Source organism: Phalacrocorax aristotelis, chromosome 3 (assembly GCF_949628215.1).
Source record: "Phalacrocorax aristotelis chromosome 3, bGulAri2.1, whole genome shotgun sequence".
Taxonomy (NCBI): Eukaryota; Metazoa; Chordata; class Aves; order Suliformes; family Phalacrocoracidae; genus Phalacrocorax; species Phalacrocorax aristotelis.
Genome location: NC_134278.1, coordinates 93,455,879 through 93,473,308, shown reverse-complemented (window position 1 = coordinate 93,473,308; position 17,430 = coordinate 93,455,879). Strand labels below are relative to the sequence as shown.

Genomic DNA, 17,430 nt, shown 5'->3' with positions numbered 1-17,430 from the left:
ATTCTCTTTTTCATTGGCACTGTGCCACTGATGCCTGGCTTGTGTCCGGACACTTCTACATCAGTTTTGTTTTCTTCTTCTTTCATTAGCCTTTGGGCTTCTTCCCCCATTTTCTTTCGTTGCTGCGCTGCTTCTCTTTTTTTTTTTTTCCCTTTCTGCTACCTGTTGTTGTCTGCAATTAAAGAAAATGTGAACTGCTAAAGAACACGAGTCCAAATTTCAGCATACTTTAAGTTCCTGTCAGAAATGGGTTATAATTAAGAATTTGCCCAAATATTTTACGATCTAAAAGCCACTCAGTTCTCAAGGATTCAGTGTGTCAGGGGGAACGTAGGACAGTTGTAAGGCCCAGAGCTATTTAGACAAATCTAACGCTTCAAGTAACAATACTAGCTGTCTTTTTCAAAATCAGACCAAAACAATTTGACTTGCCTAGGACATTGGCTTGTGTCCCTCCTTCCCCTCAGCAGAGGCATCAGAAGCTATCCTCTTTGTAATGCAAGTACTACAAACATTTTCTTCATGATCAGATGAGATGACAACTTCTAATGTTCCTTTTCATGTATTCAGCATCTGTGTTGTATTCTATTGCTCAGTACAGATAGAAACAATAGCCTTTAAGGAAAAAAAATTAAAGCCTACAGTTGTGTATCCTTTAGCATTATTTCTTATCACTGCTATAAAGCCCCAGACATCATTACCTGCTAGCTCAGAGAATCTGTCGACAGAAATAGGTTTCTAATTTCAACAAATACATGGCTGACTAGAGCAAAGGAAAAAAGTAACCCCCAAATCCACTTGTTTTATTCCCCACTTCAGCTAGAACACATCACTGAGTGGCGCCGGGGCAACAACTGGATCCATACTCCAAGTGGCACGTTGCAGCTCTCTCCTCGATTGCATAAGTAGTAACAGAATGATGTTAGGAGGTCGCTCCGGCTTCGCGTTCAGTTTATTAGATTAGAAAAATCTGTCAAGCTGCTTGCAAGAGGACTTAAAAATAAAAATGAAGCTTCATTAGTTTGAAAAGGTGAAATTTAACACAGATTCGGTAAGAATAAAGATGTGCTTATTAAAAGAGAATCAAGAATTCTCATTGACAAGGCCGTAAGGAGTTAACTTTCAACATGCCTAAACTACCCGTGCGCATCCACATAAGTGTGTAAAATGCAGAGAATTAAAAGCTGTCATCATTGGATGCAGCCGTGTCTGGTAGATGCCAACTATGGACAAACTGGGCACACAAAACTTAGAAGTATTTGAGGTACAAAGGCTTCATGTTATCTTTGGACTGGGCAGGACAGGAGAGGGACTGCACTTATTCAGTACCTTCACGGTTTCCCTTCATTGATTATTAATGGCCAGAAGTTTCCCTATGCTCTGTTAAGCTGCTCTGCTGTCTGTCATGGAAGAGTGAAATTAGTAATTTGCATCAGGATCTACCTCCCAGGTTAACGGAATTCCCAGCGGTGTTTTTGAGGTGATGACCCACTGTTGTACATTCCACCAGAAGGCCAGATAGGTGACAGTGCTGTCAGTCTAGCATATGCAGAGTAATAATGTTTGCCACTTTACAGTAGCAGATTTTTGTACGTTCCCTGCACCTCTGAACCGATGCAGAAAGGAAGACGGTATATGCGCACTAGCCTGCATGTAAAGGCAGCGGTATTCCAAAAAGCCACATGAGGCGTTAAGCAGTGCTGCTATTCATTTGCAATTCTGAAGCGAGGACAGTCACAGCAGATCATGTTTCTGCCCCACCCTATAAACTGCACAACACACAACTCCTCTGCACAGAGAGGTGGTTTCCATGCACTCCGCTGGCTGAGTAATTTTATTGGACTCCAGTAGCATCCAAATGAGAGGAGACCTTCACATTACCTCAGACAGAGGAACTGAAGTCACTGAAAAATAAATACAAGCAATAAATACAACCACAAAGTGATTACCTTTTCACTGCTCTTTTACTTGGTCATTATTCCAAACATTGATCTCTATTCCAAACTTCCTATGCGTATTCAACATAAAGCTACGACCTTTCAGGCTCAGAAAAGGTTTCGTTTCTCAATAAAGAGGCACCTATGATGAACTACAGCCACATGTGACTCATTCTTTCTGGGTTCCAAAGCAAGAATTTGAGCGGAGTTTGGATGGAATGATGCAAGCTGTTTAAACCAGGGAAGTATTCATTCCTGATGTCAGCCTTGCTTTGCATTCCTAACACAATTTACGCCCGGAAAAACCCAACTCATTGGTTAACAGAACACTAATTATAATCACTGTTAGCACACTGTTAGCAGACCTTCTTATTCCAGCCTGTTTTTACTTACTGTAGACCTACTGAATAACTGTAAGAAGAACGACTTCATACTATTCTTTTACTTCAACACGATTATAAATGTACAAAAAACATTTTCACACACGAGACATTTTATACAGTGCTGCTTATTCAGCCAAAGAGCATTTAGCTTGACTGTTCCTGTTGGGAAAAAAAATAAATTCGTTGGCATTTAGAAAGTCTAAAGGTGCAGATAGGTATCTACAATTTGCAGAAGCAACCAAGTTCTAACTACCTTCAATTAACTGAAAATCCAGTTTAAAGGAAAATCCATTTTATCGTCCACTATGTTGATCACTGCCTGGAAAATTTGGGTGCATCTCAGCCCAGAATCTGCTGGGGAGTGGGGAAGAAAGAGACTACAGGAACTTTGCAGGCACTAGTAGCCTACTGCTCAGCACTGTCTTCCAGAACGCTTTGGTGTCCAGGAAGCCATATTGGGCTTATTTCAACTGCTACACATAAATACCAAGCCACCAGAGAAAAGGTCACAGGATATAGTCTTCCCTGTTACTTAACGGAACACAGCCCTCCATTTCTACACAAAAATGATTCCAGTCTAAGACACTTCCAGATATTAACTGAGCACCAATAGGTACCCAGACACAGGCAGCTAAGGGAGATCCTTACTTTTTCTGCACATGGATTTCATTCTCAATAAGCACTGCTGGAGTACAGTCAGCATTAACACTCCGGAGGGTTTGGGGAGACTTTGTCCCCCATTTAACTGTCTGAAATCTTCAGATCATTTTGTAGACCAAGAGGCAGTCTTCTAGCATTAAGAGACTACAGATCAGTTCCTTACTACCGTCTGCTGACAACAGAGGCAGGCCTGCCAAGTACTATGCCGAAATGTTAAATGTCAGAAGTTAATTACACCACGGATATATACTGCAAGAGAAACTGTAAACCCAGAAGGTATTGCCTATCAACCTTGCTAAAAAAATCATCTGAGACTTTGTATGGAGTACTTGATTACTGTACTTGTAACAAGTAAGCGTAATACCTTACAAAAAGAATTACACAAAAGAACAAGACAGATCTATGTACATATACTACATCAAGTGTCCTAAACAACTCCACAGCTCAAGAGAAAAAAGCAAAGACAGAGAGCTAAAATATTAATGATTTTTAGATTTCAAAACAAATCCAAAATGCAAATCACGAGTGGGCTTTTCAAAGGTTTACAATCTTAGCCCCTTCAGTATGAAATTGTCCATCAAGATTAACACAGCACTACTACTCTTCAGCAAGGAAAACCCCAACAATTCTCTCCTCCTTTTTTAACCGTAACATGCAATTTTGAGGTTTCAGACAATTTTACATGTCAACAACATTTAAGTCAGAACATTTCCAAGCACTTCACCTGCATTATGCAATGTTTGTTCTTCCTAAAGATTTACAAATCTAAGAGACATTTTACTGAAGCTGATTTAAAATACCCCCAAAAAACCAAGAAGATGCACGCTTCCAGGGTTTCGCAGTGATGAACTGTCAACAGGTTTCAGTCCCGGTCATTTATTTGTTGGAGCCCTAGCAGGTGAGTGTCCACTTTGTTGCTGGGCTCTGGCAAGGTTGCCACTTACATGGCAAAGCAAGCAGAGAGGCCCAGCGTTGGTGTGGTTGTGAAAGGGCTGCCAAGGGAAGGTGAGGACCAGCGGTAGTTGGTATTCAGGGCACCTTTTGTGTGGGAGGAATTGCTGGAAGATTTTAATTGCAAAGCTGGGCTGTGGTGAGAGTGAGAGCGAGCGTTGGGTCCACTGGGAGGCTAGGCTAGTACAGAGCTCCAGTGTTGGTGTGGCTGTGAAAGGGCTGCCAAGGGATTGATGTCATGGAAAAAGCCAAATGGCTTGGGAAATCTCTTTATTTTATGTCATTTTTCTTACCTTGGCATATCCAGTCTCCCTCTGAGATGATAGAAGTGGTTCATCCTGCGATTCAGCTGCCCTTGTCTTGGGACGCACGTCCATCTGTGAGAGGTTTCTCAGCCCTGCTCTTTGCCAGTAGCTGTCATGTCCTGTCTTGCCCTGTCCACCAGCTGCCCTTGTGGCAGCTGCTGCGGACAGCTCATGTGGGTGGCGGACAAGCTGATTTACTGTGCAAATAAAGGGGATGAGAGGTTGCCTGTCTGGATGTGTACAGGTCTTCCCTACTGCCCTCAGGTATAAGGCAGTGCCACCCACCACCACCCAGGGACTTGCCCTACACGCTCAGCTTGTGTACAGACAGCTGTGCTCAAAATGCCTCAGGGCTCCTCACATCTCCTGAAAACCTCCCATGTGGCTCCCATCAGCCACCAAGTAGCCCCTGGTCACAGGGTTTGGCCACACCTGTGCCATTCACAGCTTTCTTCATCTGCCAACAGGAAGGAGTGAGGGAAGGAGGAAAAGCAGGAAGAAGGGGAGGGACAGAAGGAAGGAAAAGAGGGAGGGAAGAAGGTTGCATTTGGCAGCTACCTCCAGCAGCTAGAGCCAGAGCAGCTGACAGTCACCATGGGAGAGGCTCACAATGTCCTCAGCAACTTCCACCACTTCTTTGCCCAGCGGCCTGGCTGTTCTGACAACTTTTCCAGATGTGCTCTTCATTCCTGAAATCGTGAGTTTTTTTTCCTTGCTGAAAACCAGCCTGACCTGTTTTGCTTGTGTTAGTGTGACAAACTCAAGCTGATTGCAACAGAGGTGGAAAAAGAAACCCCTTTTCAGGAGGACGGGAACTCACAGCCACTTTAGACAGTGGCACTTGGTTGTGAAGGTTTAACATGCACCAGCTGAAACTGGTTTCAACATCACATCATCATGGGGGTGGGTGGGGTGGGGTTTGGTGCCCAGATTCACCCTGCAATAACCAGATTGCCCTGCAACAACCCAGATAATGCCCCTGAATTTAGCATTAAAATACAAAGACACATTTCTGTTTGGGTCTACTTACAAAGGCAGACAGCCATTTGTGGTCATACCCTGGATCCTGGGATGTGATATATCTCTACCTTCTGCACTCAGATGTGGCCAGCACCTCTGTGCCAAACTGTGCTGTCTGTCCCCTCACAGCCATATCCCTACGCCTTGTGGCCATCACATATGCAGCCAATGTCTTGGCAGGGCTCCCATCTCTCCTCCCCGGTTGTTTCTGCTTTGCTTTGCCCTTTGCATCTCCCTTCCCTGCTGCGCACCAGTTTACACCAGTCTGCACTAGTTCACCTGCTTGTCCTTCTCCTTCTGGCTCCACCTGGTTTGCTGAGATACCTCCTCCCCAGCATTAGCATAACCTTGCTGTAAACCAGCACTGGAGAAAAAAAAAAAAAAAAACCACCAGGAGCAGGCTGAGATAAGGTTGTGGACATTACACTGGGAGGGAGGCCCTGTGGCCCCAGTGTAACCTGGGCCAAGTCTTTGCCTGGGGAGGGCTGGGCAGGGAGAAGGGCCACCACAGGGGCAAGAGCATCCAAATGAACTGATACAAAGCAGTGCTGCAACTTTGAAACCCTCCCAGTGTGGCCCCAACTTCAATCCCATGCAGCTGAACAGCTTGCAGGTGAATGAGTGTCCCTGTTTGGCACAGGGCTGCTGTGCCCCAGCACAGGGCAGTGACACCGTGAGGTGTGGCTTTGTTGCACTAGGCTGCTGAACTGCACCTATCAGGTGCCAGGTGAGTTGCAGCAATATGCATGGTCCCTGCATGGTGGAAAGAAAAACAAAAATTAGAAAAAGAAAATGAAAAAAAGCACCCTGAGGTCTCCGTTGCCTACTGTGCCCATCCTTTGTATTGTCTCAGTACAGCCCTACACGCCCTGGAAGCTGGGCAGCCCAAGGTAGCTGCCTCAAAAATGGCACACCTCAGTGCTTCTGAAGGGAAAGATGCTGCCCAGAGCTCAGAGGATCTCCCAGGACCTATAAACCATCTACCATGTGCGCACCAGATCTCATCCCCACAGAGAGTCCTGAGGACAGCATTGGCCTGAGAATTTGCTGTCACCCCACTGGAAATATTGCCATAATGAACACTGCAGGCTTGATCCTTCTCCCGTGGAGATACTTGTCTGGGGTTAACTGCATATTAGCATGACTCCCCAGTATGTGAGTGAGCTAGCTCTACTAAGTGCTGCTTGCACACGGTTAGCCCTTGCAGTTTGTTGACTACAAAGCACCTGCAGTTCTTGCCTACAGAGCAGCTCCCAGCCTGGCCCAATATATGGGGCTGCTCCATCACAGGCTATGCATTTGCTCAGACATTTCCAAAACCCCACAGCCTGGCACCTGATCTCCAACAGCATCCTCCCCTTCCCTTGCAGATGCAGCTAGATGGAGACGCCCATTTAAAAAGCCACAAATCAGTCTGGTTTTTTAGAGCACTTACAAGTTCCATCACACTTTTAAAACCAGTGGGTTTATTGTATCCCCGCATCTACCACCGGCTTTCAACTGGTAGTGTAACTGGAGTTTCCATCTCTGCTCTTCTCCAGCTTCCTTAGCAAAACAAGGAGGTCTGCAGGTGTCTACTCTAGAAAGCAGGTAACTACACTTCAGTTAAAACAAACTATCCACTTGAAGACAGTCAAAACGTTAGCTCCTGTGATAAAAGCAAGGTTACAGACATATCATTCATTAACTATGCTCAGATTGTAACCTTGGTTGCTCCTGCTTAATTAAACAGCTTCTTAACAGCAATGTTAGCTATTCCCCAAATATTTGTATATTGGATACCTTGTGTCCAGTGATGCAATGAGTTAGAAGCACTTCCATCTTCTCCTGAATTGTAGGAGAATAATTGGCTTTGTCTGAAAGCAAAGAAACTTAATAGAAAATTATGGTCACCTCCATGGGAAATGCAAGAGTTTCTGATGTTTCTCATTTTACAGTCAGGTTTATCTGTGAGTGATGAGCAAACTGTATGCTGGGTAAAACATCCATACAAGCATCTGTATTAATACGAACAAACTTGTGAAAACAGGAAACCCACAAAAGATTACATGTATGGAGGGATCAAAGCCCCATGTGGGTCTGTGGCAGAGTCTGATTCATGGCCAGCTCAGCCTGCCTCCCCCTCTCCTGACCCAACTATGGTCCATTCCCCACCTGGGATCTTTCCACCGAGACTCCTTGGTCTCCTTGTGCTACTCCTTGGTCCCCCTTGTGCTAACAGAATCAAGCACTGAAACCCCATTTGCTTTGAGGACAGGGATTCCCAATTCATGGAAATGCTCAAACATGAGTTACTGTCCTGTGGATCTAAGAAGAGCCCTAAACCTCCTCCAGAGAGCACAGACAAGGCAGAGGAGCCCTGAAGACCCTGGTGGGAGCAGATGCAAGTAGAGCTGGTGTGCAGACCTTGGGGAAAGGGGAAGATTGGTGGTTACTACATTACTTCCTTTATGTTCTGAAAAGGCAAATGACATTCACCCTACCACTTCCTTGCCTTGCAGCTCCTCATTTCTACTAGCACGCAAGGTGGACCTCCAAGGCTTGTGTGGATTCTCTTGGAGGCACGGGCTAGAAATCAGTCAGACACTTCCCAGCGCTTTAGCTGATGGAAAAAAGATTCACTGAGAATGATGTGTTGTTCTACCTTGCACTAGCAGTGAGAACAGAAATTACTGAGTGACCAAGAAGGGTTCAAGGGAGATGTCTGTCTGCAAGTCTCCCTTGTGCAGAGTGATGGCCTATATACCTCACAAACTGGGAATATATGGTGTGAGATCTGTTTGGGATGCACAAGGAAGAGTGTTCAGGTCCAGGTCATCTGGGGAGAGATGGACTTTACAACTTGCTCTGCATCGGGTGCTGCTAGCTAAGGACCTGTCCCTATAGCTTGTCTTTCTTTAGCCATTCCCAAGATCACACAAGGGCCTGCCCAATTCTGCCATCTCATCCCACTATGCAGATGGGGCATTGCTTGAGACCTTGACATTACCCACATCCCCAGTTTTTGTGCAGCAGTGGCCTTGTATGATCTCCTGTGGCACCATCACCATGCTTAGGCCAGAATATGGGGGGCTTCTCCAGATGTGTTGGGTGAGGGAATGCAAGAACAGAGTGCAAGGAAGTAGCAGGACATCTCCAAGTAGGACGCAGTCACCTGCTACTGACACACACATTCCTCATTCCAAGAAGAGAGAAAATGCTGGCATGACCCTTCTGCTCACTGCAACAAAGGGAAACAATTGACCAAGAGCTGATCCAGTCAGCACTTTAGGCTCTCTCTACTACCCAAGCTCAGGCTGTTTCTGGCCAGTGGCAGAGTCAACTCACTTGAGCTCAGTTTCTGCAAGGACAGAGGTAAACTAAAGTGTCTTCTAAATGCAGCAAGATTTGATTCTTTCAGCCCAGGTTTATTCATTCTTGATTTTGCTCAACAGTAAGATGCAAGCTAAGCGTGAGCACATACTCTTGAACAGTAGTTTTATATGCTGCTAACAAGAAGGTTTGCAAACTGAACACTTTGCAATCCTGCTGAAGGTGGATTTAAATTGAGCTGGCAAACAGGAATAAAGCTTTCAGCCAACTGCTCAGCAGGCATGGCCTTTGAATTAAAATTTCCATTAACAGAGTGAGGTACAACTCAGTTAAATTCACCTTGCCTCTTCGTACGTACGCGACTGCTGTCTTTAGAAACCTGCACTGAAATCAAGGCAAAATATTGCTCCTAAATGTCTTTAACATCAGAACTTCGGACATAACTTCCCAGGCTGATCTTGAAGTATTTCTAACGTGTTTTCTCCTGTACTAACAAAACAGGTGGTAGAAACACCTTTTATCATACAGAGAAATCTTCTGGTAGGAGTTGGGTGACGGATCCTCCAATCTATCATCTAGCATGTACCTCTGTGTGCTTCAGTTGGAGATCTGCTACATGAAGGGGTTTACTCCATCTCTGGGCAGACGCTGGCATGCATCATGGATGTTCTTTTTCTCCTTTAAACTTCTGACAGCTGTAGCACTTTCTAAGTTCTGGGTAGGGTCCACGACTACTGTGCTCAGTATCAAATTGGCAGAAAATGAAGTTAGGTCTTATCCCAGCACATGTCCAGAGGAGACTACCATAAGAAAGGCTGGATTGCAGGTTTTGGAGCGGACTTCCAATGGCAGTCATAACACTGCAATATCCCACAGGAGACTGTGGGGTGGCTGTCCTCAGCTATTTGGGCTCCGCCTCATTTGGGGAACTCCCCCACTTGCATGAACAGTATTTGCACAACTCCAGCTGTTGGCCACCACCATCACCTTGCCCTCCCCCCCACCAGAGGACACACAACTTCTACTTTGATTTCACAGTTCCCCCACCATAATGAGTGAGCCTAGGGAAGGAGGTGGAGAGTGCATACATTAACTCCCACTACTGCTGCTTGCTTCAAGATCTCCCAGACATTGGCATTTTGCAAAAAAGACCCCAACAAACCCACAATGAACTCCTTCTGAGGATTCTTTATTGCTTTCACAATCTTATATCTTCAGTAGTTTCCCAAGAAACATGGGGTCTGTTGATTAAACACCATCTTAATGAATCAAGTAAATACATGCTTAAAGTCAAAGTCATGTTCACCAGCTGCTTAAGTCTGCATGTTCCTAGTTGAACAGTGGTCAGAAGAATCGTGGGAAAGCAAACAAAGGTACTGAATGGTAGCAATGGGAGCAGCATATGAATGTCATGAGACAGCTACCGGTGCCCTCCCCTCTGAAATGTAAGCCTAGACAACCTGTCCATTTGGGCTGGACTTTCCCAATTGCACCTCTGAGCAGAAAAGACAGAAAGACTGAAGTTTTTACCACGCTGCCCGTCTGACATTTGCCCAGGAAGACTTCTTCATTCCCTGAGCTTCTTTCACCTCACTCCATTCCAGCTTTGTGTCTGGAACCTCATCTTCAGGCTCGGGATCCTCACGAACAGTCCCCTCAGGCAGTGCCACTACGATGGGCAGAGGGCCCTGCTCCTCCCGGAACTCCACTACATAGAGACTCTTCTGGTTCGCTAACTGTTGGTGAGTCTCCTGGGAGTAGGAAAGAGAAAAGACAATCAAAGCAATGATGATCATGCTGGTTTACTTCAGGTCAGTCTCTACATGGTATATGGGGTAGGGAAAAAAAAAAGAAATTTACTAATAAATAGTCTAAACACTGCATAAATTAAGTGACTCGTCAGGCTCATCCTCGTGGGTTTCAAATATGCTAATTGCATAAGCAGCAGGAATTCAGGTAGATAGACTACAGATATACTAGCATTACAACGTCATCCTAGAAGAACTTGCTTCTGGAAAGGATCTGGCCAGAAAAGGCACATCCTGTTAATAAGGATGCACGTTAGTAACATGCAGTAACTTTTTTATGTCTTCATATGGATATAAATTTTGCTTTGACAACAGTAAAGTGCTTATTACTGCCCTGAAAAGTAATATTAGCTAACATAATGATATGAATTGAATATTATTTTCAACTATACCTCTTCCTCACATACAAGTTGTTTTGTTAACACTCAGATTTTACTGAATAAGCATCTACCGGAACAGAAAATTTTTCCCATTCAGGGCAGTCAAGGAAATATATCAAGTACACACCTCTCAAAGCAATAATATTGCATTGCTTTATTATATATAGCATGCCCTTCTTCTATTCTCCTATTCATTCTTCTTCTTCTTCTGCTCTATTCATTCTGTGGAAGACTTCTCAGAGGCAATGCATTGAAAATATATGACAATCTTCTTCAAGTTGATTAACCTCAGATAGTGAAAAGCATCTGTAGCTACCTAATTAGGCAAAGAGGATCATGACCCCCCACCCCTCCCGAGGCTCAACTGAAAAAGTTGGTTAAGACAGGCTGACAGATTTGGCAACTATATCTTTGCAGGGGTATATTAAGAATGTAAGCAGCTAAATTCTGGCAGCTTCCAAGACTCTACAACCAAATGAGATAACCAGGAATTTCAAAAGACCTGACTCATCCTAAGGCTGGTGTTCAAAGGAAGTCAGATGGAATGCTGCATATTGGATCTTTCCATCAAGCACAGACAGCTGGTTCAGACAGAGACATCTCCATTGTGAGCACTTGGAGTTAGAGGAAATGACACCACCTCCCTGACTTATTTCAGAGATGTTAATTATACTAGCGACAGAAGCAGCTGTGACGTTTGGTCCTTAGGCAATGAAAATTTAGAATGCTGACAAACAAGCAGCAGCAACCAAACCTGGGCCACAACTTCCTCTGCCCATAATTTTACAAATGTCACCAAAAATACTTCAATGAAAGCCCAGAAATTCAGACGTCTCTTGGAGGCACTTGGATGTGGAACAGCTAGAGTTACATACAGCCATTTCTGACTGGACAACTTTGTGTAACTGCTGAGGAATTATTCACATGCAGATTTTGTTTGCTCTTTGGAAAAGTACTTAATTTTAAGCCTAGAACATAAACTATTTGCCCACTAATTACTACAATATCAATCCCATTCTGTCCCTTGACCTAATGTATAGAACCACTGAGAGTGCAATCTACCTGTTGTGTCAAGCCTTTAAAGAGAGCTTTGGTAACGTTAATCAAGTTTTTGGATCCAGAAACCTTGGCGTACATGTCTTTAATGCCAATTAGTTTGCAGATGGTGATGATAGCTCGGTGGCAACGAAGACCATACCCTGGGGAAAAAAGAAGTATAACTCAGCATTGCATGATTATTTGTAAGCATAGAACTTAGCTAAGGAAGAAGAGAGAACTAAGACCTTTTCTTAGTTATTTTTGTTACCCAGCATGTTAGAATACATTATATCTTAAAAATGGCAAAACCATTCTGGGAAGACCATTCTCCCCAGTCTTCCCAGTCTTTGCAGGCACGGTAACATAAAGATCACGGGTTTTTTATATGAAATATACCTTACTTAAGATATTGCAAAACCAAATGAAAATGTCACCACCTATAAACTCAAAACATAAATCCATAAAAATGCAACCTGAAGAATTGTTTAATACCACAGGTTTGGTAGTATTCCTTAGAAGTACCATTGGCAGCTTTAGAAGAACCTTCCACAAGCATACCCCACCACCCGATATTGATTAATGGGAACATTAATTAAAAAAAAGGCAATTTCTTTCTCCCACTCCCAGCAGAAAAATAACTCTAGTACTTCCCAGAACTAAAACTAATTTAAAAAATTAAATTAGCAGAGAAGCAAGGCAACAAGTTTTAAAAAGAAACCATTATAAGGGGAGAGAATCTAAATGTAACTGCATCCTGACCAAGACTGTCTTTTCTAAAAACCAATACCTACATTTCTTCAAAACCTCTTCCTTTGCAATTTCAGGTGACCAACTGCTGAATGACAACTTCAGTACCTCCTAATGATGGTAAATCTGACTTTAAAGTCCTGGTTCACATACATGATAGAGAGATTTAAACTGGTCTCATATGGTGAAGTTACTGCTCAAAACAACTGGCATGCTCAAGCACTGCTGTCCTTTGAGCTTCCTTCCAGAAGGACTCTGCAGTAGGAGCAATGTTAGTGTGTCTCATTCCCAGGGAGACTGCTGCTGGATGAGAGGCCTACAGTGCCTTCCTAAAGCCCGAGATTGTGCTCAACGCCTTTATCAGACCCAGAGCTGGCAGCAAAATTGGGGAGGGAAGGAAAAGGGAAGTCCAAGTAAGTCTGTGGGCAGTAATGCTCCAACAGAAGAGTCTGGTCTAAACACAGAGCTGCTGGGAAAGAGGGTGAGTGCCCACTGGCACTGGTGTCTCTCGCTGCTCACAGACCTTTGGGTAGCCAAATAAATCCTACCGCATTTTTATTTTATTCAGCTCTTGTTAAGCAAAGCTTTAAGCAGTGAAATGGGACTGAAGCTGCTTTCAAATTGAGGAAGCCATCACTGCACCCATTTGTACCAAACTTACACATTGCAGTTTATCTCCAAAACGTGAACCTGTTACTTGCCTCCCAATTCAACAACAGCAATTCACCAACTTCACAGCCCATGCAAAATATAACAGCCACTAGCCACCAGCCACAAAAAAGTTATGCTTGTCCTCTTCAGCTCACAAAAGGTAGCAGAATGTTGTGTGCTAGTAAGACAGTAAGACAGCACAGATCATCAAGGTACCGTGCAGAGACATCACTTCCTTTCTCCTGGCCCAGCAGCCGGCATGAGTTACACTTTGTTTTTGCATTAGTGGCACAACGTAAAGGACAGGGAATGGAAATAAAGAAGGTAACAGACTCCTTGGAGCTAAAGACTGCATCAGAAAGACAGCAAAACACTCTATTTCTAGAAAAAAACAATTCTTCTAATCAAGCTTAAAAAACAAATGAGTGATGTGATGCTCATTTGCTTTCAACTTACCGTTCAAAGCAATAAGATCATTGAAAAAAGTTTGCGTGCGCCTGTGGAAATCACAAGCCAAATTACAAAAGCTTGTAACTGTAACAACTGGAAATTGGTAGGTGAGCAGGAAGGAGAGAGAAACATATTTCAAAATCCACAAATACAACAGAGGTTTGGATGTCATCTGCATCCATCACCATCATAGAGTGTTATATTAGCTCCAATGCATAATTATAGTATATTAGCATTAACTGCAAATGGTTTCTTAGACTTGCCAGACTTTAATGAAGGAGGGTTGTTCTTTTGCGGATTCTAATTGTGCTCTCTCCTTCCCCAGAGAGATTTGTTTCATGTAGCCTAGCTCTATTAATCTTTAAAAATTGGTTTGTGATAGCTCTAATGTTTCTTGCTTAAAAGCTGAAAAGCCAGGTTATTGATTAGTCTGCTCTGCAGGACAGACTTGCTGCTGCTGAGTAAATGAGGAAAAAAAAAGTCTGTTCCAGTGCTGCATGTTTTATGTGCCAATATGTCCCTTTTTCTTTTAACCTATAATTGGACAAGAAACTATAACTGTCCAAAGCCATTCTTCCTGCCATCTGAGAAAATACCATTTTCTATGCTACAAAACAAAGTCAAGTTTTATACACAATTACATGCGAATGACCTCTGAAAGGCTGTTTGTCAAAGTTTCCTTTTCAGTGACTTAAAACATTTAATTTTTGACAGTTTTATTGTTGTTTTTCTCCCATCTCTTCTCAATCATGTTTCTGCAGTTTGTCAATACATGAAACCCAGAAGCCAGCAAACTAGTCTATCAGTCACTGAACAAAAGTTATTCCAAACTCAAAAGGAAAGGATTCCAACTGCAAACTCCAGCTGTGGAGACAAAGTTATGCTCAGACATTTTTAGTTTGTCTGTGGCACTCACACTGCCTTACTGTGGTTTAAGTCAGTGAAGCCTATGCAAGAGAACAGGGTCATTTTAAACGTACCAAATTTTCTCACACTGAAAAAGATACAAAGGTAACCAGAAAAAGTATTTAAAATATATCCTTCCTATGAACTAACACAACCTGTTATGGGCAATCTATATTGCATTTTCGGAGTCTGGGAATAGAACATCCACCTTATATCCACACTAAGGGTCTACTCCAAGTTAAATTCACATTCACATGTTCACATTACATTGCTTTTTTAACCTGGATTTTCAGTTGTCCAATATGTAATCCCGAATATGTGATGGGGGTTTTCTCCACTTTGCGCGGATCAGGAATAAATGCAAGAAAGGAGCGTTTAAGTATATATAGCAGTGACTTTACCTCTTCTACTAAAGCATTAGGCTTTGTTGCGATCATTTATTTAGATAGCTGCCTGAGTCCTATGCACAGGAACTGGAAATAAACTGCCAGCTGTAATTATGCAAAGCAAGAGGATTCAGCATACATAACTATACAGCTGCAAGGCCATCAGCAAACAGAAGGAATCTTCTATATTTAAGTGAAGACAGTCTACGTATGCAATGGCCTAATATGAAAACCATGAAGAATTTTAATTTCTTATACCTATTAATTACAGCTACAGGGTATCAGTGCTGGGCTTCACAGCCACAAAAGTGTATTTGATAAACTGTTTTGCATTTCCTCTTATTAATTCACATTAGGAACTAACTGACACTATTGAGAGATGTATCAATGTGTCTAGCTGAGTAGTTTCATGAATACTTTAATTGTAAAATCAAGTCAAAGATGAAGATGAAGAGCTGTCCGCACTCCAAAAGGTAGCATATTCTGCAGCACGGACAAGCAATACCCCCGGTAGTTTCCACCCAGCTGGCACATGCTAGAAACAGGAGCGATCTGGAATGATGGCAGACACAAAGTCCAGAGCCTGATGCAAGTTAAATCTTGTTCTGTAGTATGTCCACCGGTCATTTAAGTGTTCTAAAATTCTGCTGCTGCTATGAATCCTTCCCTTAGAGTGCAAAACAAAAAGCCTGTCAGGGACTAAAGCAAAATCAGCAAGAGTTTTATCTATACCATCCCTAAAAACTCAATTTTGCATAGACATATAATGTTGCGGCTTGTTTTCTGGTCATGAGCACACAGTGAAGTCTCCCTCTCACACACATTTTACACACTGATCTATCGTTATGCTTCTTAATAAGGCCAGTGATGCCTGCTGCCCAGAGCACAGTGGACATAAGCACAATTTTTTCTTACATAACATCAAACCTGTTTCAGGAAATACACAACCTAATTCCATCAGTTATAAAACAGGGAAAATATTCTTTAAGTGGAAAAGTGCTTCCTGGTTTTTGGAGGATACTTGAATATATGTGAATGTGTTGTGTAACTGAAAAGGCAAGCAAGATACTCAGACAAGGCAAAGCACTGTCCAAAACTGGCAGCAACAAGCTACCAAGGCTAAGGAGCTAATGTGACAGGACTGGACTTGTATTCTGTCACAGTTGGGTGTGATACTCTCACAAAACAAGAAGAACAAAAAAAGAAACCTAGGGAAATAAGAACTGGGCGAAATCATCATTGAAGTATGTGTCCCTACTACCAGCAGTCTGCTGTCAGGTCAAGTGCGTTTTCCAGATAGGATCCTGCCATGGATTTTTAATGGCTTTCATACCTGCAAGTACATTCATTAACAACTTGGACAGAGGAACACAGACTGAAAAAAATGGGTTGAGGATATAATCTTGTGAAAGGCTGCAAGTGTACTGGCGGTCAGAAGAAGTCAGTGGAGGTAGGTCTGACAAACGAGACACAGTTTGAAACCAACACACTGAAATTCAACGAAGGCAGATGAAGAGTGCTTTGCAAAGAAATCAAAAGCACAAGTACAAAAGAGAGGTACAAGCCAAGGTAGATAATCCCTCTAGTTTGCACACTGCAAGCTCTTGATTTTAGGGAAAATAAAAGTAGTAACAGCCTTGAGGAAGTAGCAGGCTGGATGCTGTCCTGGCTCCAGCTCATGACCACATGTAGTCTGAGGGAGGGTATCTGCCCATGTTACCCCAGCATGGGTTTAGGAGGGACAGGCACACAGACGCATCTTGGAATGAGCCTATCAGTTCTCCAAAGCATGTGTGGGGCAAATGATGAGAAGAAAAACCTGCAGGGTTCTTCTGAATGCCTTCACCTCCAATATCAATCCTATTAGATTAGACTTTTCCACATCTAGGTAATTTAGAGCAGAAGGAACTACACTTTGGAAGTGTGAAAGAAAACCAGGAAGAGAGCTCCCACCAGTTTAAGAGGGTCAAACCCCAATTTACAATAACAAAGCCATGTCATCAACTGTAGGTATTTCTACTGAAAAATAATTTATCATCTTCAACATTTAAAACATGGTAGACTAGCACCAAATGATCCACCTCCGAAGTAAACAGACATTGCACAAATATAACAAATAAATACCAGTCAGTAATTAACAAAAATTCAAAATCTCCAGGCAGCTTTAATTACCTTTGTTTTGTTTCTTCATGCGGATGTTTGTGCTTTTAAATCTTGCTGTAATGTCATGGTAAACTGGAGGGGAGGAAAAAAATAAGGAAAAGGCATTACAGCTAAATTCTTCCTTCTAGGAAAGCTTTAGCTCAGTACATTTAAGGAGTACCTATCTTTTTCAGAGCTGTGAACAGGAAGTCGGTTTTACTCTCCTCTGAGTTCTTTAAAGAGAAGTGTTAATTTAGGTAAATTTCTGGAATAGATTTGGAATGTTTACACAACTGTGAATATTTGAATACTATGTTACTGTCGTATACAAACCCAACCTTCACTTGAAAAATA

The 17,430-nt window shown here is 42.8% G+C and overlaps 1 protein-coding gene across 1 annotated transcript in view; it reads right to left on the bottom strand.

The window, feature by feature from the left end:
* Positions 1 to 9,736: 9,736 nt before the first annotated feature.
* LOC142055071 (small ribosomal subunit protein uS5m-like) overlaps positions 9,737 to 17,430 on the bottom strand; it is a 71,171-nt gene continuing 63,477 nt past the window's right edge. Inside the window, exons 9-11 of the mRNA XM_075088511.1 lie at positions 17,107 to 17,169; positions 11,819 to 11,955; positions 9,737 to 10,319 (exon numbers count right to left, since the gene is read on the bottom strand). Of these exons, the coding sequence (XP_074944612.1) occupies positions 10,095 to 10,319; positions 11,819 to 11,955; positions 17,107 to 17,169 (425 nt within the window). The 3' untranslated portion in view covers positions 9,737 to 10,094. The remainder of the gene's footprint in view (positions 10,320 to 11,818; positions 11,956 to 17,106; positions 17,170 to 17,430) is intronic.